The sequence below is a fragment of the Labrus bergylta genome, chromosome 3 (assembly GCF_963930695.1).
Source record: "Labrus bergylta chromosome 3, fLabBer1.1, whole genome shotgun sequence".
Classification (NCBI taxonomy): domain Eukaryota; kingdom Metazoa; phylum Chordata; class Actinopteri; order Labriformes; family Labridae; genus Labrus; species Labrus bergylta.
Window position 1 is genome coordinate 26,131,245 of NC_089197.1, and position 24,675 is coordinate 26,155,919.

The 24,675-nt window shown below is 39.9% G+C and overlaps 1 protein-coding gene across 3 annotated transcripts in view; it reads left to right on the plus strand.

The window, feature by feature from the left end:
* myo5aa (myosin VAa) overlaps nt 1–24,675 on the plus strand; it is a 52,225-nt gene that overhangs the window by 6,260 nt on the left and 21,290 nt on the right. Inside the window, exons 2-14 of one of the 3 annotated variants that reach the window (XM_065953036.1) lie at nt 5,849–5,959; nt 7,807–7,978; nt 9,510–9,654; nt 10,624–10,780; nt 13,084–13,227; nt 15,215–15,296; nt 17,153–17,260; nt 17,663–17,769; nt 18,519–18,784; nt 18,944–19,025; nt 19,142–19,282; nt 20,011–20,136; nt 20,876–20,959. In XM_065953036.1, coding sequence (XP_065809108.1) covers nt 5,849–5,959; nt 7,807–7,978; nt 9,510–9,654; nt 10,624–10,780; nt 13,084–13,227; nt 15,215–15,296; nt 17,153–17,260; nt 17,663–17,769; nt 18,519–18,784; nt 18,944–19,025; nt 19,142–19,282; nt 20,011–20,136; nt 20,876–20,959 — 1,725 coding nt within the window. Of the gene's footprint in view, nt 1–1,820; nt 5,960–7,806; nt 7,979–9,509; nt 9,655–10,623; nt 10,781–13,083; nt 13,228–15,214; nt 15,297–17,152; nt 17,261–17,662; nt 17,770–18,518; nt 18,785–18,943; nt 19,026–19,141; nt 19,283–20,010; nt 20,137–20,875; nt 20,960–24,675 lie in introns of those variants that run through there. The other 2 variants (XM_065953035.1, XM_065953037.1) reach the window with 2 other exon arrangements.

A 24,675-nucleotide genomic window follows, 5' to 3' on the forward strand; every position in this document is an offset into this window, starting at 1 on the left:
TCCAAACCTCAGTCCTCCTCTGATGTCCTTGTGGAGGTTGTATTGTATGATCAAGAGCTAAGGGATTAAAGTTTTAAGTGAGAATAATGTGACTTTCATTTATCTGACATGTTTAGCAAAACCGTACAATTTAAAATTTGACCTGATCACCTTTTTCCATCTTACAATATCACATCAATCATCATAAATATAAAAATAGTCCTCGCAGTTATTTTTCTCTTCTGCTTGTTTCTGTCTGTGGCTCAGAACAAGAATAAAGACTAGTTTAAGGTTCTCTTATTGCCACATGAGAAAGTCATACAATCTTGGTGTAGATGACTTGGATCAGATTAGCTCGTGTTAAACCCTGAGTTAGCCTAATCAGGTCCTGATCCTTTGTCACTGTTAAACCAGGATTAGCATCAGACCAGCCTCATACCTCTGAGCAGCCTTTCCCTGCTTTGAACTGACGCTCTGCTGATGAACTCAGAGTATTAAGTATACTCAAAAGTTATCATTCAATATAAATAAAAAGTGACATTTAATACTGTGTCAAGGAATACATGTTACACAAGGGCGTTGTGTCACTTTTTGTTATAGACATCTTTACTGTAGCTGTATCATTTTTTTTTTTTTTCAGATGATGTCATATTGAGGTCATCAAGGTTATCTCATCTTGGGGTCTGGACTGGAGACTATCAGTTTTTGTTTGATAGACTTGTTGACATTTACCAATGAAAGAAACTCGGGTTGCATTACAGGACTTGAAAGGATCCAGTGTTTTTGGCGCTCTACATGTTTTCTGACCATTCTTACTAAATCTGTTCCTGCTGAATCCCTTTAACCATATGGTCCCTTTTTTGACTGCTGGAGAGTTCCCCTTTCATCTACACTGTATTAACTAAAGTTACTTAAGATCACTGCTTTTTCACTGAATATATCACCAGCAGACTTTGAATATGTCTGTAACTGACTGAATGCTCTACAAATTATGATCTGTTGAAAATAATTCAATCATAATTTCCTTTTTTTTTAGATTGGCCTTGATAACTATTTAGCTCTAAATCCTTTTCTTTAAAGCATCACACATTTTTCTCTTAAAAATAACATGTGAGTCTGTATCAGTGCGACCACACCCCAAGCCCTGTGGGAAAGGAAAGAATAAGAAAATAAAGAAGCCTCTTATTGAACCTTGGATTGCAGCATGCACACACATTCAATACATTTAGTATATTCATCAAATGCAATCATATGCAGTTTGTTAAGTCATGCATTGAAAAACATGTCTCACATTTGCATTTAGAATACTGTCGGCAGGGCAAGCTCAATGCAGACTCTCTCGAGTCATGTGATCTCTGATGTCACAGACCCTCTGACGTCTTTTGCATATTAGTCACCCCTCTATTTCTCTCTGACTGCCGCCCATAATACACCAGTCTGACCATCATCCATTGCTCTGTAAGGTAGACAGAGTGGCGGCTCTCTGACTCATCACATTTCTCTCTCCTCTTCCTCAGATTGTGTTTCATTGTCGAGGATTTTGTCCTTGAAACATGTAGAAGTCTGTCTGTGCGTGTGTGCTGGGATTTCATCCTTCATCTGTCCTTTGTTTTCTGAACCCAGGGGACTTTGTTGGTCTATAAATATGATTCATTGCCTCAGCAGCTGCATTATATTTTACTTATTTAGCATACATATTCAGGTATACACACTCAGGCACATCCACTTTTTTCGGATTGTTTTTGGTTTAATAGGAGAGAAAGAAATGTGCATACTGGAGGTATCTTTCTGACTTACTGATGTGTGAAACAGGTGTCTGCATGTGTGTGTCTTTGTGTGTGTGTGTGCAAGTGTGAATTTGTGTGAGGATGATTATGAGATCAGGAAGTGTGCTCAGTAGCGCAGTGATGTCTGTGAGAGGTGTGATGCAGCTCAAAACTCGCTGAAGCTATTTTTAGCCTCCATCCCCCCTCTATGTCTCTTTGCCTCTCTCTCTCTCTCTCTCTCTCTCTCTCTCTCTCTCTCTCTCTCTCTCTCTCTCTCTCTCTCTGCTCCCATCGCTCTCTTTCTCTCTGTTGCTAGGAGGCAGGCTGCTGGGACGGTCTCCTGTGGGGACCAAAAAGGTGCAAAAACTAACAAAATGGTGAAATGGGAAGTGTGACAGAGGAAGGCAGGCTCAGATTTTGCGTTTCCTGTGATTATAAATTCAACCTGTGAGTTCAGAGACTCCCATAGAGTGGATTTTAAGATCTTTTCTTTTTTTGCACAGTGACAGACCAACATTTCTCCTATTTTTTAAACATATCTTTCCAGCTCCTCACCGGAGCTGTACTTACTTACAGTAATTTACAATGTGCAAAGTTTTGTGAAATATTCCAAATGTCTTGGTGGATTCGTCATTCTGTCTGATAGTTTTGACATTTTTAAAAACGTGATGTAAAATCATTTTGTAAGAATAGATATCCTGGTTTGAACAATGTTTATCTTAACAGCCGTGGTTTGTAATGACTAAACTACCTGCTGCATTACTTTTCTTTAAATACCCATTGACAAAAACTGAGAGCAACTAAAAACAACTGCTTACTATGAATTTAGTATGAAAGACAAGTTGTAATTTTTTATTGCCAGTGAATATTGTCCTGGTTTATACTTCAAAGATTTGAATTTGAATTTGCCCCTCTGAAGCTGAATGTGCCAGCAGTGAAGCGTGTATACATCAGTTTTTTACCAATAGATGTGTGAAGTCACATTTATACTTTCATGAACTGTTTACTCTCTCTTGTATTCTCGAAGGTGCATACAACTGTTTAACACTGAAAGTGCAGGATATATTCCATATAATCATATCCAGTGTATGTGCCAGGTGATGATGAAAGTATGCCAAAGGCAGTATTATAGTAAGTAATTCAAACAACAGTGACACAATATGTTCTAACAGATTAGTAACAACTTCATATTTTAAATGTAAAATGACCTTCAATTGATAATGCTGCACAATGAATCTCATTGTTATTGTCTTGGTGATATGAATATAAGGAGTAACACAATCACTCAAAGACTCACATAAATGTATCTTTTAAATAGTTTTTATCATATTTATTGTCATTCCCAATGGTATCATCATTGGGCACATACATGCAGAAATGATTGGGCTGTAGCACACAGTCTCTCTGTCCACACACTGTCAGCATTACTATACACACCTCAACACCGCCAGCATGATGAATGATATTTATTTTTTCATTTATTGTTTACCGTTTCCCATCGCAGCCCCTCGTTCTTTTGTTTCTTTTTAATCTAACACATTTCGTTGTGAGTTTTTTTGTTTTTTTCTTATCTGACATGCAAAGATTTTATGGCTCCTGTTTTAACTGTCACTCAGTGGAAAACCACACGACACACTAGCTTACCAAACAAATCACACAGCCGGGTGATCCCGCAGGGATAGAGCGAGAGAATAGTTTAGAAAGGTAAAAGATTATGAGACTTGGGGGCTTACAAGAGATTTAAAGAAGAAGTCACTTTTTGATTACAGCCAGCGAGGCTTTTCATTCCACTCTTCATATTTTGCACTCAGTTTCTACAATTAAGTCTCGGTTTGTGTTCATCCTCCATCACAGAGGCTTTCACTACATTTTCACAACACATCTCTTCTAAACAGGAAGAGCAACAGACAGAGAGGGAGCGAGGTGTGTGTGTGTGTGTGTGTGTGTGTGTGTGTGTGTGTGTGTGTGTGTGTGTGTGTGTGTGTGTGTGTGTGTGTGTGTGTGTGTGTGTGTGTGTGTGTGTGTGTGAGACCATGACATCATGATTCAGATGATTGGGAGTGAAGCAGAAGGCTGAATTAAGCGGTTTCTCCTCTGTTGTGCTCGTGTACAATAAGGTCTTTCTTTTTCTTTCCTATAATATTGCCCTTAACCATTTATGTAACGAAGCCTGTGACATCGATGACGGACCTCCTAAAAGTTCCTCATCATCATGTGCTTCAGTTGCCCGAGTCCCAATCGAGAAAGTGTCTGTACAAGCAGTTCATAGTTTGTGGTCAGTATTTGAAATAAATGAGGCTCAGCAGGGAAAGTCCTCATGTGTAATGAGATTATAACACATTAAGGATTTAGTTTCTAGCTGAGGTTTGTGTGTGTGTGAATTCTAGGGTGTTTATATTATCAAACGCTCATGAATAATATTTTAACAGAGATTAAAAAGTCTGCTCTAGTTTTGTCATCGTATATTGATATTTTATTCAGCGGTTAGTTAACCTGATTGGACAAGAGTTCTGTTATTGAGTACAACAGCACTGACAAAGTAGCTCAGAGTTGGCCGTCTCTCAATTGCTCCAGCTGTGTATGAATGGGATTAGTTACTTCTGATGGTCACTTACATAGCAGCCTCTGCCATCAGTGTGTTTGAATGGGTGTGAATGTGTAGGTGTGACATGCGGTGTAAAAACGCTTTGAGTAGTAAGAAGACTAGAAAAGCGCTGTACAAGCTCAAGTACCATTAACATGTATCACTCCACTTCAGATGTTTTTTAATAACATGAAATAAATGTCAACAGACTCTTATTTTACTGATACATGTAAACAAACAGATTATGCATGTCATATAACATAACACGTTTTTTTACTGTAACTTGTAAATGTGTTCTGGCAGATAAAAAATGAATGATTTAATAAATGAATAATATTATCTGTTGTTGTTAATAACACTGTACTAATATCTAAACTTTAACATGAAGAAAATCACAGCCATGCTGGTATACACCATCAATCCTCTTTATTCACTCTTATGTTAACTGACACAAAACAAACATAAACACAAATGTCAGGTTAAGCGGGTAAATCCGCCACCTGAGTCTGTTGTATTAACTTCGTCTCTTTCCCCTTACAACATGTCACATCTACTGTATGAAAAACAATTCAGTGCACTCACACACATTTATACACTGCAGGCCTTGTTTGTCTGGGTTTTAAGGTCACTCTGTGGTTCTCTGGTTCTCCAGTCACTCACACAAACTCCTGCTGCAGCATCAGAAGAAAGGGTTAGGTGTGTACGTTTGTGAGCTGGATTCCTCAGCCATGTGACTGCCAGTGTTCATCACTGTTTTCCCACATGTCTGTGATCAGCTGATCGCCTGCAGTCACAAGTCTGTAAGGCCTGAGACAGTTTTATACGGAGCAGTGTGTATGTGAATTTGAAGTTATGACCACGTTTTTCTCACAGCTTAACTAACCATTTCGAGACATGTGCTCATGAAAACATAGAGGCCAGTGTTTCCCTAAGGTTACATGTTTGATTGATCAGGAAAAAAGGAATTCAACAACTCTTTTTAAAAGGGGTTTTAGTTGAGCTGAGTTGCCCTTAGCTATGGAAGTACGTTTCATTCTTCTAAAGCAAACGAGCATTAGCTTAAAGATTGAATTATTTTCTTTATTTTTAATACATAAAAATGAAAGGCTGATGAAATGAAAAACAACAAAGAAATGTCTTTGTATGCTTGGATTGAAATCCAACCGTGTGCTCTTTCTGAAAACAAGACATGTGTTCTTACATAAGCTTGAACTAACCAATTTCATCCAATAATATCATGAAAGTCACCCATCAACACATTACATCTTGAGCAGTAAAGAGCTAAGATTCATATTTAAGCTTATTCGCAACGCAAGATTTGCTGTTATATCCGTCCCAATGTCTGGCCTGCCTGTCCGGTTTTACTCTGAAAGTACAATACAAAGATTCTTCCTGTTAAATATCCTCTTTAGAGAGAATCTGATGGTAATGTGAAACTTTGGCATAATAAGTTTTCCTGAAGTACTGTGACATGTCTTTAATTAAACTCTATTTTCCTTTTGTTTCCCCTGTCTCTCAGCGTGCCCGGGTGTGGATCCCGGACACAGAGGAGGTATGGAAGTCCGCTGAGCTCAGCAGGGACTACAAAAATGGCGACGCATCCCTGCAACTCATGCTGGAGGATGGAACGGTGAGGATGAATGGGAGAGAAGGGAGGATAGGAGTCAGTCTCTCCGGCTTTATGTTTTTTCTTCTCTCAGCTCATTTTGTTGCTGTCTCTCTCTCTATGCCCACAAGGCACTTCAAAGGGCTCTGTCTCATTAGCAGCTGTTGGTTTTACCATCAGTACTCCCCACAAATGAGACCTGCTAACAAAGCTGCCCCAGGGAGCCTTTTAAATGTAAAGCAGTTAATGTAATTCTTCAGCTTTGACTGCACACTGCTACACGCCGCAGTTCTTACTCCTGGTGATCGTTAACAAGCACTTCTGCTAATGAAAATATGCGGCTGGAAGGACGATTTGCCATATTGCTCCTAACGATTGACTATTTATGTGATCATATTTCAATTTAAACAGAACGATCAGCATGGCTAGTGTAGATGTCTGTTTATGGCTACATACAAAACAACAGTGTTGGTGTGAAATGCTATGGTGGGGTTTTACTTGCAGCCAATCACCGCAAGTGTTCTTCAATTTAATGAGAAGTGTCATTAAGCCCCCACAGCAGCTACAGCCCACAGTGTTTAAGTTTGGGGGTGTTTTAAACAGGATTTGGCAGTTAAATTAATTCATGTAAAAATGATTGTGAGGAGGAGGAGTGATGGTGGCAACCTCGAACACAACTGTAAGCTTCCGTTCACATGATGGGAATTTAATTTAGAAGAAAAAAAGGGGTCAATTAAGTACTATATATGTGTCAGTATAGACATTCTGGGAGTGTTATTATATCCAGTCCTAATAGTGATCCAGTTATATGTGAAGAAAATGTTTGATTACAATAAAATAACATAATAAGATGGTTGTTCAACTCTAAAGGAGTCATGCTCTTTCTCTGAGTGCACCCTATGTTTTCAAATTGATTGATTCAAGCCGGGTATCTTCTGCTGAATATTATAGAAATGTATTTATTTTATTTATTTATTTGGATCCGCATTAGCCACTTCCTAAGTAGTAACTTCTATCCCTGGGGTCCACTCATACAAACATGAATTTAAAATCCACACAAATTAAATTATTAAAAGTTCAAGACTGAACAGCAAAAGACAAGAATAGAATAAATGACAGCACAATAACAGGCAAAGTACAAATAAATAAATAATTCATTTAATTGTATGTCCAGCCATCTCATCATCCTGATCGTGTTTGCTAAAAGCCTCCCTCTAAATGAATCAAGCAGAACATCAAGCAAACATCGGGGAAGGATCCATTGAATAAGAGTTTGCAAATGTAAAATGTTATTTTGCATGACGCATTCCAGCTGAAGTTTCCCTCGACTGAGAAACAAGATGAATACGAGACAATACAGCTTTGAAGGTTCTGCTCCAGAGCTGAAGCAAATCAGAATCCTGTCTCATGACAATTCTGAGAACATATTTGTGTTTTATACGTATGAAAATACTGTTCCAAAGCTTTCGGTGGGAGTGGACATCTGACATTGATCATTTAAAAGATGAGCTCTTTGCTGTCAGTCATACACACACAGCCAGGTCTCGAGAAACACAACAGGCAAACATGTTAAGGAGCCTTCAGGTGTGCAGCTGCAAGGGACACTACAATGCAATTTATCACAGGACTTCGTTTTTGGGAAGAAACTTTCTCACTGTCAGATTTCGGCGATAAAAGAGAGATGTATCTCCCTCCTAGACTGGTGAGTGTAAAAATATGAACTGCAGCCTGACGGCAGTGTACAGGTGATTGATGCTGAAAGTTCTTATTGTGTTTGGATCAAGAAACATCCAGTATATCTAACTCTTTACTCAGTTTGGGTCAGTATTTGCATTCATCCACTATCTTTGCTATCGGCTATCCGTCTTCAGAATCTTGAGCACAAACTGGACCCCAAGACAAAGAACCTGCCTTACCTGAGAAACCCAGACATCTTGGTGGGCGAGAATGACCTCACAGCGCTCAGCTACCTCCACGAGCCGGCCGTGCTGCACAACCTCAAAGTCCGCTTCGTCGACTCCAAGCTCATCTACACTTACTGCGGTAGGTGACACACAGCCGTCAGATAGCTCGTCTGTGTGTTATAAGTGCTTTGTTATGGAATCCTACTTTCCTACGTTGAAGGAATGGTGATGTAAAGAAAAGACTGCTCATGCTATATTGAGTTAAGAGGTAAAACTTTGTGAAAAAGTTTAAGTCTTGTGCATGTTAGCCATCATGGGATCAAGATGAGGAGCGGCTGTGGCTCAGTGGTAGAATCTTGTGTCTCTCTGGAAGGTCAGGGGTTTGATCCCCAGCTCCTGCAGCAACAGGAGCTGGTGGTTTAGCCAGTAGAGCTGCGCGATATGGGCCAAAAATCATATCTTGATATTATTTAGTTGAATGGCATGAATATCTCTATACGTCTTTCTTTAAGAAATAACAAAAAAAAGTCTGTCCTCAGTCTAGTCCATGTGGGCCAAATGCCAAATATCACACATGCAGTTTTACTGCAACAGCCGGCTGTACAATGTCAACATGTACATGAAAAATGAAACAAAAATTCTAAACGTTTGTAAAATAAATTATTATCCAGGTGGCTTTTGAGTTCTGCTCAGAGAGGTAGAGAGGTGTAGCATGTTGAAGAGGGACAGACAAGGACAACTGGTGGCTCTATTCAATAAAATGTATAACATTACTTTAACACAACATAAACTAATATCAATATAAACCATATTGTCTCACCCTACCCCGGGCACCGTATGTGGAAGCCTGTGCCATCAATGTGTGAATGGGTTAATGGGACATGTAAAAACAACTTTGAGAAGACTAGAAAAGCATCCAAGTCCCTTTACCATTCACCAAGAGAAACATGTTTCTCATAATTTAACATACAATAAATCTTTGTGGACAGCTTTTTTAATGATTAAATGCAGTGAACAACTAATTATCTCTAAACTGTGATTATCTTTGTGAACATTGTTTACAATTCAAATTGATCTGTTCTACACTGTCAAAAGATACTTCCCTGAAAGCGCATGTGAATTAATTTTCATTTAGTATTGCATTGCTGTGTTAGCCTATCAGATGCTTTAATGTGAGATGACGTATGTTTTTGATGTTGAAAGTACTTTGCTGTCAGCTCTAAGTTTGTACAACGGAGGGTAATTATGTCTGCATCTTTCAAGTCCAAATCCTCCTCAAAACAATGACAATACCTCCAGTTATTGAAGCAACATAATGCTTATTTCCATCAACCTGAGTTTAGCGTTCTGTCTAGTGTTTGTTTTGACCTGCAGCGAATACATGTTATGAAAAGACAATCTATTCGAGACAAAAACAAATCTACCTCCAGCAACACATTTACTAAGGGTAACTTGGATCAATACTGTAATTTAATGTCTCAGAAAGTAAATCCCAACACATCTTATATATTAGAATAAAAACAATACTGCCCAATACAGATCTGCAGATGTGATATAATCAGTTATCTGTAGCAGTGTGAAAGTTTGGAAAGAAGCGTCTCAGTTTGTTACCTGTTTAATGCTGTCAAGTTTAACAGCAGGTGAGCTCATACTTTCCCTCACTGTCTTAGGAATCGTCCTGGTGGCCATCAATCCATATGAGCCGCTGCCGATATATGGAACAGACATCATCAACGCCTACAGCGGTCAGAACATGGGAGACATGGACCCACATATCTTTGCTGTGGCTGAGGAGGCTTACAAACAGATGGCCAGGTTCGTGTGTGTGTGTGTGTGTGTGTGTGGCTGCATGTGTGTTTGTCACCTGAGTAGCCTTGGTTTTTGTCTTGTAGCTCGGCCCCCCCCCCCCCCAACTCTCATCTGTGTTTGTAGGTCAAAGCTGAGACAGAAATAGGCTCATGGTGGTCTCCCTGTTTCTCTCTCTCTTTTACACACACAAACAGGAGAAACCCAGCAGACCACTTCAGCCTCCCTCTGTGATACCAACAAATGCATGTTTACTAAAAAAAACGGATTCAGGGCAGTTTCATTTGAAGCTTGTTTGTGTGAGGACCTGTCATGAAGCATAGGGCAGTAAAATAAATCATCCTTAGAAACTGTAATTAAGTATGTATAAAAGACATCTTGTCATTAAATTGTAAATAGAAGTAAACCCGACAGTGAGCAGAGCAGTTGTGAAACTCTATAAAGGGGTTTATATGGGAAAGCTGAATAAGATATAAAGTAATGCCCCTGTTCCTGTTTAGGTTCATTTAAAGCTAGAAGGATTACATATACAGTGAATATAGTGACAGTGAAACACAAATTTAGATAAACTCACAAAAACAATATGATGAACGAAAAAATCATGAGAGCGAAATTTGAAGAAAAGTTTCAAATGACTTAAGGGCAAAGGTTGCTAAAACAGCAATAGATGGAAAAATCCAACTGTAAAAGAAAAAAGTCTCAACAGATTCAGCAATTAAATCAAGATGTGCGATTATTTTTGAAGAAAAGCCGCAGAGAAGGAAGTAGGCGATGTAGTGTCAGGATTTGATCTCACTTCTAGGGATAACACATGTTCTACTTGTGAGCAATGAAAAAGTGTTTTTGATAAAAGCACCTGACTCTTGTAATCTTCAAGGGCTTCACCCCTACTTTGAATGTGAACCTTTGCACTGTCACTGTCTTCACTAACAACAGAAAGCCTGATCACTCCTTTTTTGTTTTTGTTCTATCTCTCAGGGATGAGAGGAACCAGTCGATCATTGTGAGTGGGGAGTCTGGAGCAGGAAAGACGGTATCAGCCAAATACGCCATGAGATACTTTGCTACAGTCAGCGGCTCCGCCAGCGAGGCCAACGTAGAGCAGAAAGTGTTGGCTTCCAACCCCATCATGGAGGTGAGGACCGAAGGTTTTCTGAAGAGAAAGACACCAACAGAAACACAGAACATTTATAGAAATACATAACGATGAACCGTCTTTATTTGGCATATTTAGACACTCTAGATATAGGAGGTTAAGTGAGAGATGGTTGCACTCATTGTCATTGAATAACTTGAAGCCTCTTTTCACAACCTGTTTTCCTTGAATTGCAGGTCAAAAGCTGTAAGAGGAATTGTATCATGTGTGCAAAGGACGGGATTAAGCTCTGCCCCATAGCTGTGAATTTGTCCTAAAAGTGTTGCATAATTTTTTCCAGGCAGTTTGTGAATAGAGGCTTGTTTTGTAAGCCCATCTACCTCAAATTATTTTCACAGACAAATTTGTGAATTATGTCAGCTGAATGCTTTTCATTTTGTCTTTCTCTTCTTGACTTGCTCATTTGCTTCCCTGTCCATTAACTTTTTCTTCCTCCCTTCCCTTCAGTTTCCCCCTCCTCACTCTGTGTCTTTCTGGCCTGGAGCTGCACTCTGCTGTGATAACACAGCTCGTAGGCTTAACTGTGTGTGTGTTTTGTATTTCTTCCAGTAGAGTCATGAGGACAGGGGGTTGGAGAGCTCTCCTGTGCCCATATGCCACTACCACCATCCTCCTCCCCCTCCCTCACCTCCTGCCACCCCCCACCCTTTCTGTCCTCCAAACTGCTCCTCTAAAATCACTGGTCCTCCCATCCACCTCTATCACCCTCAGCCAACCAAAGATGAGCTGACAGAATGAAAAGAAAGCTTTATATCATTGCAGTGATGTCATTTCAGCCTCTGAAACAGGATACAGAGAAGATGGTTGCATCAGCTTTTTGGTTTACAAAACCTGCATGGATGTGTCTGCGTGAGAGAGAGGGACAGTGTTTCAATGTGTTTGGCTGAAGCAGGCAGAGATTTTAATACCTGAAAGACTCCTTGTCTGCAGTGAAAGACTGTGTGTGTTTGGCCTTAACTCAGCAAGAACCCTCTGTGCTCACTGCTCACACACCATCTCACTGCTGGCCGGCTTGCTGGTTGTGGGTGTTTGTGTGTGTGTGTGTGTGTGTGTGTGTGTGTGTGTGTGGGGGGGGGATGTGTGTGTAAGCAGCCCCACCCGTCTGCTGAGAAATCCTTGTAGGGTCGTTGATCAATGCTGAGTATTGAACTGAGGCTGCTGACTGCAGATGATTCGCAAAGTATCTCAGCAGCAAATTCCCCTCACCTTACCTTACTTCTGTCTGTGGAGGGACAGAAGTTCATTAAAATATTACTGATCTGTCAAGTGTGGGTCAACCAAAAATAGTCTGTTTTTCAGGTGTAAGCCAAACAGGCAGGATCCTGTGCATGTCCATTTAAGAATCAGGTGTACAGCGCATTTAAAATTCACTGTAGATGAACAAACCGAGAACTTATGAGAAGACTGATTTCCCAACCACACATCTGTTAAATAAAAGGGAAGCCACCAGTAACATCAAGTTAGCTTAGCTTATCATAGAGAATGGAAAGTGGGGTAAAAAGAGTAGCCTGTTACATCACAAAGCTAACAAAGTCGGTCTACTGTCGCATATGACACTTTTTAATTTACAGACTCTATCCTGCTTTTTAATCCGTAACAAATTTTCTTAAAAAGTACCATTGCAGTTTGAGCAACGTGATGTGCCACACTATTTCTTGTATTTCTTGCATTAACAAGACTCCAGGAGGACCCTGCTAAGATGTTGCCCTGCTCCCCCACCAGGACATAACATTACAAAAGAATGGTATCAATCTGCAGTTCAAAATCTCTACAAAAAAAAGCAAAAATGCATATCCTCCATCCATCCAAAATCCAATAAACATTTTCACTACAGGGTGCTGATAGCCTCGCAGTTATGATGCACGGCCCATGTATGGAGGCTGTAGTCCTCACCACAGCGGCTGTGGTTTCTGATCCAACCTCTGCTCTTTGCTGCATGTCATGTCCCACTCTCTACTCCTAACACTTCCTGTCTCTCTTCAGCTGTCCTATCTGATAAAGGCAAAACTCACCAAAAAAAAATTAACTTTAAACATTTTCACTACTATGCTGAGTATTGTGCCTCATTGTTCTCTCTACTTCACCCTTGCACCAATCAGCAGACAAACAACTGCCTTTAATTCTTGACTGTTGTGGTTTTCTGTGACAGTTGGTTGAACTGAAGATGTGATGCCAAATTTGACCATTAAAGCTTTGCTCCTTCACCCTCTGCTATGTTTAAATTGAAATGCCATCTTCATAAAAATGTTTCATCTGGTTCAACCTTTTCTTTTGTCTCTCAGGCCATTGGAAATGCGAAGACAACCCGAAATGACAACAGCAGTCGCTTCGGGAAGTACATCGAGATTGGCTTCGACAACCGCTTCCGTATCATTGGTGCCAACATGAGGACATATCTGCTGGAGAAATCACGAGTGGTGTTTCAGGTGAGCGCACAAATACAAATAAAAGGTTGCATGATCTCTCAGAGACATGTTTAGTTGTGCTTCTGTCCATCACATTTCCTGGGTAAATAGCTCAGAGTCAGTAATACAATTGTACAGTTGGTCTAAACTTCACTCATGAGTAGAAGTAACCAAAAATGCAATAAGCTCCAGTCTAACTACTTTTTAAGGTTGACAAAGCACAGCCTGAAGTCACAGTGTTGTGTGTTTCAGTCATATCACCAGAGTTTCATAGCTGTTTTTCAAGTCATGAGGGGTCTTCTGTGATTTGTTATTGCAATTCTCATGATCAGTTGACTTCCTTGACATTGAAAGTGTTGAGTATGAGTCTGACTCAGCACCTATGTATATACACCATGTACTGCAGCATAAATGTGACACACTCAGGCTTTCATTGGTCAGCACAAAAAGGTTTGTATAGCAGCCAGAATGAGTGAGTATTAGCTTAGAATTGGGAATTGTATTCAAGTGGAAACAGCTTTTAAAACATGAAAACGAAACGACCTAATTTCATTAGTATAGTCCAAAGTTTGAATCCAGCCAGGGACCTTTTTGTAGGTTTACATGACCCCCTCTTTTCCTCTGTGTTTTAGTTATCAAGCCCAGCAATCATGATCAAATAAAGAGAAAAATGTCAGAAGTAAATCAACTCCACTTTATTTAGATTCTTGAAAATGTTTAACCTTTCTTCCAAAGGGTCATCAGTTCTTACTAACTTGGGTAAAGCTTCAGTGTGAACAACCCTACAGAGCCTTTCTTATTCAACAATGCATCTTACACTGGTCTTTACAATTTCATATTTCAGTGCTTTTCAATTGCTTGTAATCAAGCATGAACAACCGTCGTCAGCAAGACCTGCAGGCATCACACACACCTACACCCAAGCAGTCCGTTTAGTAGAACTCGTAAAATCTCTCCCGGTGTCCTCAGGAGCTGAAAAAATATGCAGCACTAACATTTTCCACAAAGAATGGTAGGAGGAAACAGAGTAAACCCAAAACTCTACAAACAATCCATCTGGGTTACAGCATGGCACTTCTCTTCTTCTCCTTCTGATGGTGTGAAATAAATTATCCCCCATCGAACTGAATCCTTTTCTTTCTCTATTTACAGAGCTGCAAAGTTTCAGAGAAGTCAAATCAGTCCGTGTTTAACAAGCAGGACAGCTCAAATCTAGATTCTACTAAGATGGAGTTGCCTTACATATTCTCTTATATAACTTTGTTGTATGTACAGTGGGTGTATTTGCTCTCTGGTGGAGCCAGTAGAGCAGTTTTAAAGATAAAGAACAAGCATATTATAACTCTGCTCATGAGAGGTGTCACAGATTTGCACTGTTTAGGAATGAGGATGTTCGCAGAAAAGCGTGAACACTTTCCTCCTCACATTTTTCACATGCTTGGCTGCAGTAACACCCTTTGTTAGGTATGGGTGTGTTTGAATTGTGTGTTGGGTGCAGCAGCAACAATGTAGGACGCAGGTAGTCGTTTAAGAGCACACTACTGTTAAGGTTGTTTAAGATGTTTCTGTTGGTATGACATTATTGTTGAGTTGTATTATTAAGTCCCGTGTACTGTGAGATACATCAGGTAGGGCCTCATCAGGATTTTCTTTTAAATATCTTCAGGTGTGACACATCTTGTGTTGTGAATATACTGTATTTATATAAAAAACATCTCAAATGAGTCAGTGTTATCTTTGACATGCCCTTGAGCAATATACTGAATCACCAACTGCTTCAGTGGAGCTACCAGATGTTAACCTGTCCAACTGTGTAATTGTAAGCTCATATGATCATATGTTTATGCAGACACTGTTGATTTTCCTGTACATGAATATTTGCTGACAAAAGATGTCGTACAGGATTGAATCTGAGCAGATCACCACCATTCACGTCATGTCCTTAAACATTTATGTGCGTACATGTTGCGATTCCTTCACATTACTTTATCTTCATACTTTCATTTAGGCGGACGAGGAAAGGAACTATCATGTCTTTTATCAGCTCTGTGCATCATCCCACCTGCCTGAGTACAAGAATCTGAAGCTGAGTAAGTCACACATGTGCACAAATCCAAACACACACAGCTGCCCAGTGGACAATGTCTGTAACCCTTACATTCACAACATCTGGCAGTAACACAAACAGCAGCTTGACATCTACTGAGTTTCTTTCACAGCGGGGACAATTCATCATTTTCTGATCTTCAGTTAAAGGTTCACGGGCCACAGCAACTAGACTCTCGTGCGTTGCTCACGCAAAAGGTTAATGCGTTAGAGTACAGCCATGCAACATCAACACTTGATATAGATAGACTCATTGAATTAAACATAACAACATGACTTTTTTGTAAGAACATTGTTTCAGCTGCAGTGTCTGATTCCTCAAAACAGTTTTGCTGATTTATCCGATCTTCCCCGTCCCATCAGTCAGTGTTGCTTAGTTGCATAAACTGGTTCAATCTAGTATTTTGCAAAAGTGTGTCGCTATTTAGGCGGCAAGGACTACTGTTAAAAAGAAATAAAGGATGAATTGATAAATGTAACTCTTAGTAGTTGTAATGTTAATGGAACATAATTTGTATAGAGATTCACAATGATCCTGCACTGCTTTCAGGACCTCTGTCTCTCAAATTAGTTTTTCATTTCTATGTAGACGAGCCTTGCACATGGTGAAATATGACTTGCACATATGACTGAGTATAGCATTTAATTTATTATCCTAATTGTATTCGGCTTGCTCAACTTTTTAACGAGCATTTGAGAATGAAAATGGACAGGATTAGGGACAGGTCACTTAACAGTTTTTAGGATGGATTTATCCATTTTGAACTTCAGCCTCTTCTGGAGCTGATACTGCAACAAGCCAGCCATCCCATAATATTTCCTTCTTCAACTTAAGGTAAAGAAGGTTATCAAGGTGTCTGAAGAGCTTTGTAAGATATGAGATTTGTATCAGTTTAGACGTACAAAAGTTATTGACTCATTGGTTTACACAGGCCTTCATACGGAGCACTCACACTGTGGACCAGCACCTGCTCGTCCAAGTCATGAGATACACACACACACACACACACACACACACACACACACACACACACACACACACACACACACACACACAGCTGCTGTCTCTTCCTCTCCTGCTGACTTCCTGGCTCAGTAAATGGAGTTGTTGTCACAGTCACCTCTCTGTCCCGTGTTGCGAGGCAACAGGCCATGTCTTAATTTAGTTTGAAAAGAACGACCATGATAATGTGAAAGTAAAACTAAAACCACCCTGACACAGAAGTGATTTCAGTCTTTTCTAAGAACCCTGAACTATCTGTAAAACCAGCTCAGGGTGTCAGACAGTCTGTCTGCTAGTCTGAAGCTGTTCTTGAGAAATCCATTTCCTCTTAGTAAAACATTACCACCGCACATAAATATGACATTATGAATGACCTGGAGTTACACTTTTGAAAACTAACCAGGCTTTATCTGTATGTGGAAATATTCCACTGATTTATTTTCTTTTGTCCATTACTTGGAAAAGATTTATCATGGCCTGCACGACATGTATGTTTGGTTTAACTGACAGTTGAGCATTGTTGATCTTGTTGTTTGTAAAGCTACACTGAGCACTGAATGAAGAATGAAAACTCTTTCGCTGGCAATTAAGGATTTTAATAGACAGCCAATCAGAAACAATAAACTATTTAAAAGTACCTGTCATCTCTGAAATCATGTAGATATTGTTCTATAACTCAGCTCTGCATGATGAAAGGAGGATGTTGTGGTAAAGGAGGATGCTTTGTAAAGGAGTACGCATTGATTGATAGCACAGTTTCACCCAAGTTGCACAATGTGAAACTACACACTCTGCAGGTTTTCTGAATTCATTTTCTCCCCCTGTGTCTCTACTCAGGCAGTGCAAACGATTTTCTGTACACCAGGCAGGGCCGCAGCCCCGTTATCGCCGGTGTGGACGACACCAAGGAGCTTTGCAACACTCGCCACGCCTTCACATTGCTGGGTAAAATGCACAACTTCACACTAAAAAAGACCACTCCTGTATCAGCTGGATGTGCATGCATTACAGAATAAAATAAAGAATAATCTCTTAGTATATTTTTCCTGGTTCATTGTCTTCAGCTATTTTAATGTTAACAATACATCGTGGTGGGAAAGCTGTGCGGGGAGCCCCCAATAACCCAGTGTTGTTCTGTGTGTGTGTGTGTGTGTGTGTGTGTGTGTGTGTGTGTGTGTGTGTGTGTGTGTGTGTGTGTGTGTGTGTGTGTGTGTGTGTGTGTGTGTGTGTGTGTGTGTGTGTGTGTGTGTGTGTGTGTGTGTGTGTGTGTGTGTGTGTGTGTGTGTGTGTGTGCGTGTTTGTGTGTGTATGCTTGTGTGTGTATGCTTGTGTGTGTGTCCTCTGCAGGTATCAATGAGACCTATCAGATGGGGTTGTTTCAGGTTTTGGCTGCTATTCTTCATCTGGGAAATGTGGAGATAAAGGACAGAGACTCGGACAGCAGCGTCATTCCTGTGAGGATCATGTTGATTTTACAGTTTTGATTGTCATGGAAACAGATTGCATCTACAACTGTATCTGTAGCCATGTGATTTTGTTCCTTAATTTATTTATTTTATATTCATTATTTTGTCTTTTCTGCTCTTGTTTTCTGGAAATTGTCTTGAAATTGAATTCAGCTGCCTTTCTGTGATTAATGATCGTATGATGACTGACAGTCAATCATTTTGTAAAGAAAGTGTCAACAATGGCTTATATGTTAAAAGTTTGGAAAGAGATTTGCATTTCAAAAAAATAAATCTTTTAATTATTAGACAGAGCAATATTAAATCCCTTTTTGAATGTGTTGGTCGATGAAAAGACTCCCACACAGTGACAGTGTGCTCTTATTCACATCTGTAAGGACAGATCTGACCCTTTCTTTTGCAGAATGTTAAATGCTGACGTAACTATTGTGTAGTTAATTGTATTCTGAAATATACAGAAAGTAAAAAAAATAATAATAATGTTTTCCTGGTGAGAAATACGAGACAAATAGAAGTCACTTCCTTGATTATATAACAAGGTTTATTATTTTGTGAGGGTACATTTTGCTAGACGCTTTAATCTACATCTATTAAAAATAAAAGTTTGATGAATGACACCAAAAGAAGAAATCCACTTTATCATCTTACTATTAATTTCCCCCTGGATTTAATAAAGTATTTCTGATTCTGATTTTTCACTGATAACCCCGTTGTTTTTTTGTTTTTTTTTCATGTAGCCAAACAATCGCCACCTGACGGCATTCTGTGAGTTGGTTGGCGTGAGCTACCAGGACATGACTCAGTGGCTGTGCCACAGGAAGCTGAAGACAGCCACCGAGACTTATATCAAGACCCTCCCCCGCCTGCAGGCCACAAATGCCCGTGACGCACTGTCCAAACACATCTACGCCAAGCTCTTCAACTGGATCGTAGAGCACGTTAACAAAGCCCTCATTACCAACGTCAAACAGCACTCGTTTATTGGGGTCCTCGACATCTACGGGTATGTCTGTGCAATCGGCCATCTAATGTGTTGTGTCACACAGCGGAAGCATTTTAGTCTTGTGAAACAAAGACAGCAGAAATCACTTACCCACGCTATGATACTTTAAATTATGAATGTTTTTGCACTGGGTTGATTCCTCTGTTGTTGCTTCTTCAGTTTTGAGACGTTTGAGATCAACAGCTTCGAGCAGTTCTGCATCAACTACGCTAATGAGAAACTCCAGCAACAGTTCAACATGGTGAGCAGTTTCTGTTGTCACCTCTGGTTTAAACATTTTACTTGCTCATGTGAAAATAGTATTTCATTCACCTGTGTTTGTTAATATGTTTGTACTCTGTGTGTCTATGTGTGCAGCATGTGTTCAAGCTGGAGCAGGAGGAGTACATGAAGGAACAGATCCCCTGGACTCTGATCGACTTCTACGACAATCAGCCGTGCATCAACCTCATAGAAGCCAAGATGGGCATCCTGGACCTGCTGGACGAGGAGTGCAAGGTGCTTTGATCTAAAACTATTTTCAGTGGTTTGATTGACGTTAAACTTCAGGTATGTTACTTTGATTTGAAGGAACATAACAAAAAACAAGATATTACTCCATGTGTCCAACTGTATGTATACAGCACCTTTCAAAACAGAGCTTTACAAAGTGCTTTGACAGACGAGGCAAAGGCAGGACGCAGGACAATGACACAATAAACATCAACAGTCAGGCCAATCAAAGAAAAGTCTACAAAAAAAATCACATTTTGATTATAATTTTTTTTTAATCCTTGCACAATTTCAGTAGATTTTATAGCATATTTTAGTGCTGGTTTAAGATTACAAATCAGAGTTATCAAAGATAAATTTTAGTTACAGGCCTGCTAAACACACAAGTGTTTGGTGTCCGCTGCAGAGTAAAGACAGCACTCATATCTGAAACATTTACACTTATCTGCTCTCGTTAAACCACACCGCTGTTGACTTTTGAGGTGGTCCACATTGCTAAGAGTACTGCACAGTGATTCAAAATCATAATTCTGTTTGACTTGTTGCTGAAGACATCTAGACAAAAAAATGTCCCTCATCAAACAGAAAAAATAACCACTTATTAGGATGTGAATCCAATACAGTGATCATTTCAAATACTTTCTCTCTTTATAGAAAAAGAACATTTGTAGAGACAGATGATGACGTACATGTTTTCTTACTGACATCTTGTGTCGGTCTCTTTCTCATACCAGATGCCCAAAGGTTCAGATGATTCATGGGCTCAGAAACTTTACAACACCCACCTAAAGACCAGCTCCCTCTTCGAGAAGCCACGCATGTCCAACCGCGCCTTCATCGTCAAACATTTTGCTGACAAGGTGGGCTCAACTGACGTTGTGTTTGCTTCATGTTTTCATAAATGTAATGTTTAGAAAGTGAGTAATCAGAATTCAGTCCATTATTGAGCTGGATTGATAAGACAGGCATTGGTTTGTTGTTGTATTGTTTTGGGATTCATTGCATCTTTAGCATTTAGGAGCAGATGGAGTACAGTTGCTGCTGCAGAGCTGCTGAGATATTTTTAGGATGGCTGGAGGACTTATGATTTTTTTATCATTGTTTTCAAAAGTATTCTTGCAGCTAAGTGTTAAAAGAGTGAATGTTTGCGCTGGGTGTATTTCCCTTTCGCTATTTAGACACATCTTGCACTGTAATGAGGTGCTGGATGACACAGTGTTATTTTCATGTCTGTTTTTAGATCCTCACTATAAGGTTTCAGACAAATGGGGTCAAGGACTAATGCAGGCTTTCCCAAGAGGTCCCCTGATATGAAAATGAGATCATTTGAAAACATTTCTCACATTTGATATCGACGTTTGTGTAACAGAAAAACGGCCTGGGGAGTTTGGACTGTGCATGATCTAATATGAAAGATTTACTTACTAAGTCAAGATAGCATCATTACAGGGTCAGATTATTTATACAACACTGCAGGAAAGTTTGAAGTAATACCTACATGCAAAGGAATGTAGGTAAGCTACCAAAAACAATGAATGACCTGTATTAATCCCACTGAAGAATCGTCACACTTATAGTAACACAAACTATGCTCTTAAGGTGGAGTACCAGTGTGACGGTTTCCTGGCGAAAAACAAGGACACAGTGAATGAAGAACAGATCAATGTGCTGAAGGCCAGCAAGGTGAGCAGTACAAACACAGACACACATCAACATAACACAATGTGCAATCAGTCAACATCACACAATAACAACACAACTGTGCAGCCCTTATGTACAACTGTAGGACTATGATGTCAGGAAGCCTGCAGCTCATAGAGAGCAGTGGTTACACCTGGTCTGCCTGTGAAAAATAGGCCATTGTTTATAGACTGCATCCCACCTGAAGGCTCAGGAAGCAGCGCCCTCCACTGGCCATCTGGAGGTAGTGAAGACAAATGCTCTATACAGATTTATGGTATCAGAGGTTTTGGTTTAATTTATACAGTATAGACAAAGCTACACACACACACACACACACACACCCACACACACACACACACACACACACAATAAAATAGATGTCATTGGCTAAACTTGTTGTTTCATTGATATTTCTATATATGTAGACTTCCCAGATTTTTCAAGCCTATATTCAATAACTCAAAAGAGTAAGAGTTTGCTTTGTCTTCGTATAAAGGGCTTTAAGTGTTTTTGCTCCATCATCTTGGTCAGTTTAACAGAGTCACCTTAAACTTGAGTGTTCTTTTAGCTTAGATGATTTTAAAACCAGGTTCAGGATAATTTGACAAGTGTATGCACATCACTCACATTAGGCAATCCGTACCATGCCCAAGCACATTTGACCCCAAAATTCCAGTTCATTTGACTAGTTTGAGTGCTCCATACCCCACTCAAGCACAGTACACTTCCTTGGCCCTGGCACGGTTGGAAAAAGTGTGCTTCAGCACGGTACAGATGCTAATGTAGAGCACAAAAACAAAAACGCAAAGTGGACATTACTTATTGATCCCCGCCTTGTATAGTCGAGGAACTCCTGGATAGTAAGCCATAGTAAGTAGGCCATATCTGAACAAAACAAATCGAAATAAGCTGTAAAGTTGCAGTAATGGTCTCTGTGTTGTTCTCCATTTTAGAGACAATTTCCTATCATTGTCTATAACCGCTATCTGTCAGCTACCGGAAATGTTAAGGTGGAGTGATTTCTTTCATGTTGCTCAGTGCATGAGTTGATGCCGTGAATCAATGACACCTTCTTCAACGTCAAAATGATAACTGAGCATTGTTTTGCTTATTATCGTCCCTCTTGTGTGACATACACATATCCCATCTTGAAGCGCTCAAAAACGCTCAGTTGGGCCTTGTTTGATTTGGTCTGTCGTTGATCATACTGTATAAAAAGGAAATATTGGAAAAGCATGATTAAATTGAGTTCAAATAATAATGGTAATATGTTAATGTTAATCTTTTATCACACAATTTTTCCTCTTCTCTCCGTTTTTGAAATGATAATTATCATGTGGGAAGAAAATTCTGTTGATTACGACATCAATCCTCCACAAACACCTACACATACATCACACATGCTATTAAGCATCAGTTGGTCACATCAGGTCCACATTAACGTGTGGGAGTCTTTGTGTGGTTTTCTTAGGCTTGATTCTGGACCAGTGTGTAAAACCTGGTTTCAGTTAAAGAGCCTAGATCTTTAAATCCTTCCTGCTGTTTTGGCAGCACACACACAAACACAAACAAACACACACACACACACAGACTGTGAATCAGTGTATTTGTCTAAAATGCTCACAGTGACCTTCGGCTGTTCTCTTATAGACTTCAACAACAGCAGAACTGGGTAAGGGTTGAAATACTGTCTGCTCTAACCTCTAACACAACCACTTTCTACACACACACACACACACACAAACATGGACTTTATGGGAAGGTTGCCATGGAAATCAGTAAGACTTAACAAACTGGGATTAAATGGTAATGAGCTCTTAATGAGATTTAGTCTAATTAAATTTCATTTTGCTTCTCTGCCAAGCTTATCCCATCACAATACTGTGTGTGTGTGTGTGTGTGTGTGTGTGTGTGTGTGTGTGTGTGTGTGTGTGTGTGTGTGTGTGTGTGTGTGTGTGTGTGTGTGTGTGTGTGTGTGTGTGTTACAGCTTGCTGTTTGGTTGTCCATACCGTAAATTGAGCAGAAAGAAAAACAAGAAAGAAACAAAAAGTGATTAATCAGCCAAACATTATTTTCCACATGGGACTCCAGCACTTTATATATTTTTAGCAGGCTTAAACAAATGACCAGGGTTTGACCCTCAGCCATTGGAGTAGTAATGAAACATTATTTTAAAAACATTAACAGCTAAGTGCATCTTCATGTAACACTTTAACATGTAGAATACTGAGGGAGTCGGCAGAATAACTGCACTATGAGGCGTGGAGGAGTTTGTGTAGATAAACATAGGAATGCCTCAGGATTATGGGTCCCTCACACACTTGTGATCATTTTGAGCCTCTTAATTTTGTCTGTCATCTCTGATAGATCAACATTGATCGAGAAAGTGACAACGTGACATAAAAAAATCAAACTGCGCCAGTCAGATGATAAATATAAACACGCTTACACCTTAACCAAATTATCTCAATCCCTTTAATGATCTTAGCCCAGAGTGATCACAGCTGGAAGTTTGGCCAATAATCTGTCATTTCACAAGAAAACCGTCTGTGTGTGTGCACAACTATTGGAGCAACATTAACTCAGTTACACAAGAAAGTTAGAATGTAAAATGTGATGATTCGCTGCTGCCTTCCATTTCTTATCTGACTACTTTCAGCTGATTTTTAAAGTTAGTTTAAAACTTTGCATCATCTGAAAGTCAACCTGAATGTCAAACCACATTAGATTTATCATAGAAACATAACTGAAAAATCAAGAGCTTAATTTCATGCGTATCTCTTTAAAATGTAAAAGTCTCCACAGTACCTGCATTGCGACCAGTGAAACACACAGGAGTCTCACATTCATGCTGACGTCTGCTTGCAGGTTTAATCAATATGCTGTACTCAACAAATTTCTGATGCTAAGATGCGGATGAGATTTCCCATGATGCATTGGACTCTTGGAATGTCGTGGCACCAACAATGGATAAAGTTACTCAGGGTTCCTGTCTGTCTACCAAAGACATGCTCATACTTCAGTGGAAATGCATCACAAAATGTTCACTGGGGGGAAAGAAATCATCATCCCAGTCCCATCATGTTCCTTCAATCCATTTTAACATCTTCATTTGCCTGTCTGGGTGAATCTGCTTTTCCGTTTGATTTTATACATGTGCTTTATAGTGTTTGATGGGAGATTATGATTTTGGAGTTGAACTGGACATTTGGGTTTCCTTTTAATGCCATCTGTGTTTCTTGTGTCAATGTGTCTCCATATGTTGTCCATGTATGTTTGGTTCTGTCCTCATCATGACAACCCTTCACTGCCAGCAGAAGGTAAACAGAGGCGTTCTTATAACGCTGGTTCGCCTGTAGCTCTTCTTTTAGCTTCTTTTAACCTCCCCCTTTTCTTTCTCTCTTTCTGGCACGGGGTTATTATCGCTCTCGCAGCACTGAGAAGATTTCAGTTGTGTGTGTTTGCTGCATGGGGAGCACTGGAGGCACTGTGGGAGGATTGCACACAGAAAAAGGAGGGACAAAAGAAGCGGGCTATTTTTATGTTTTCAGAGTGATGTTGAGATCGAGCAGCACGTAAAGCCTTTGTTGCTGTGGCTGTACTGCTTAATGACGCTGGCGAGAGAGGCAGCATGACAACGCTGTGAGCAAAGCGGGAGGACCTGAAGCACAAATAACACAGCATCCTCCTCATATAACCTCAGTGTTATATGGAC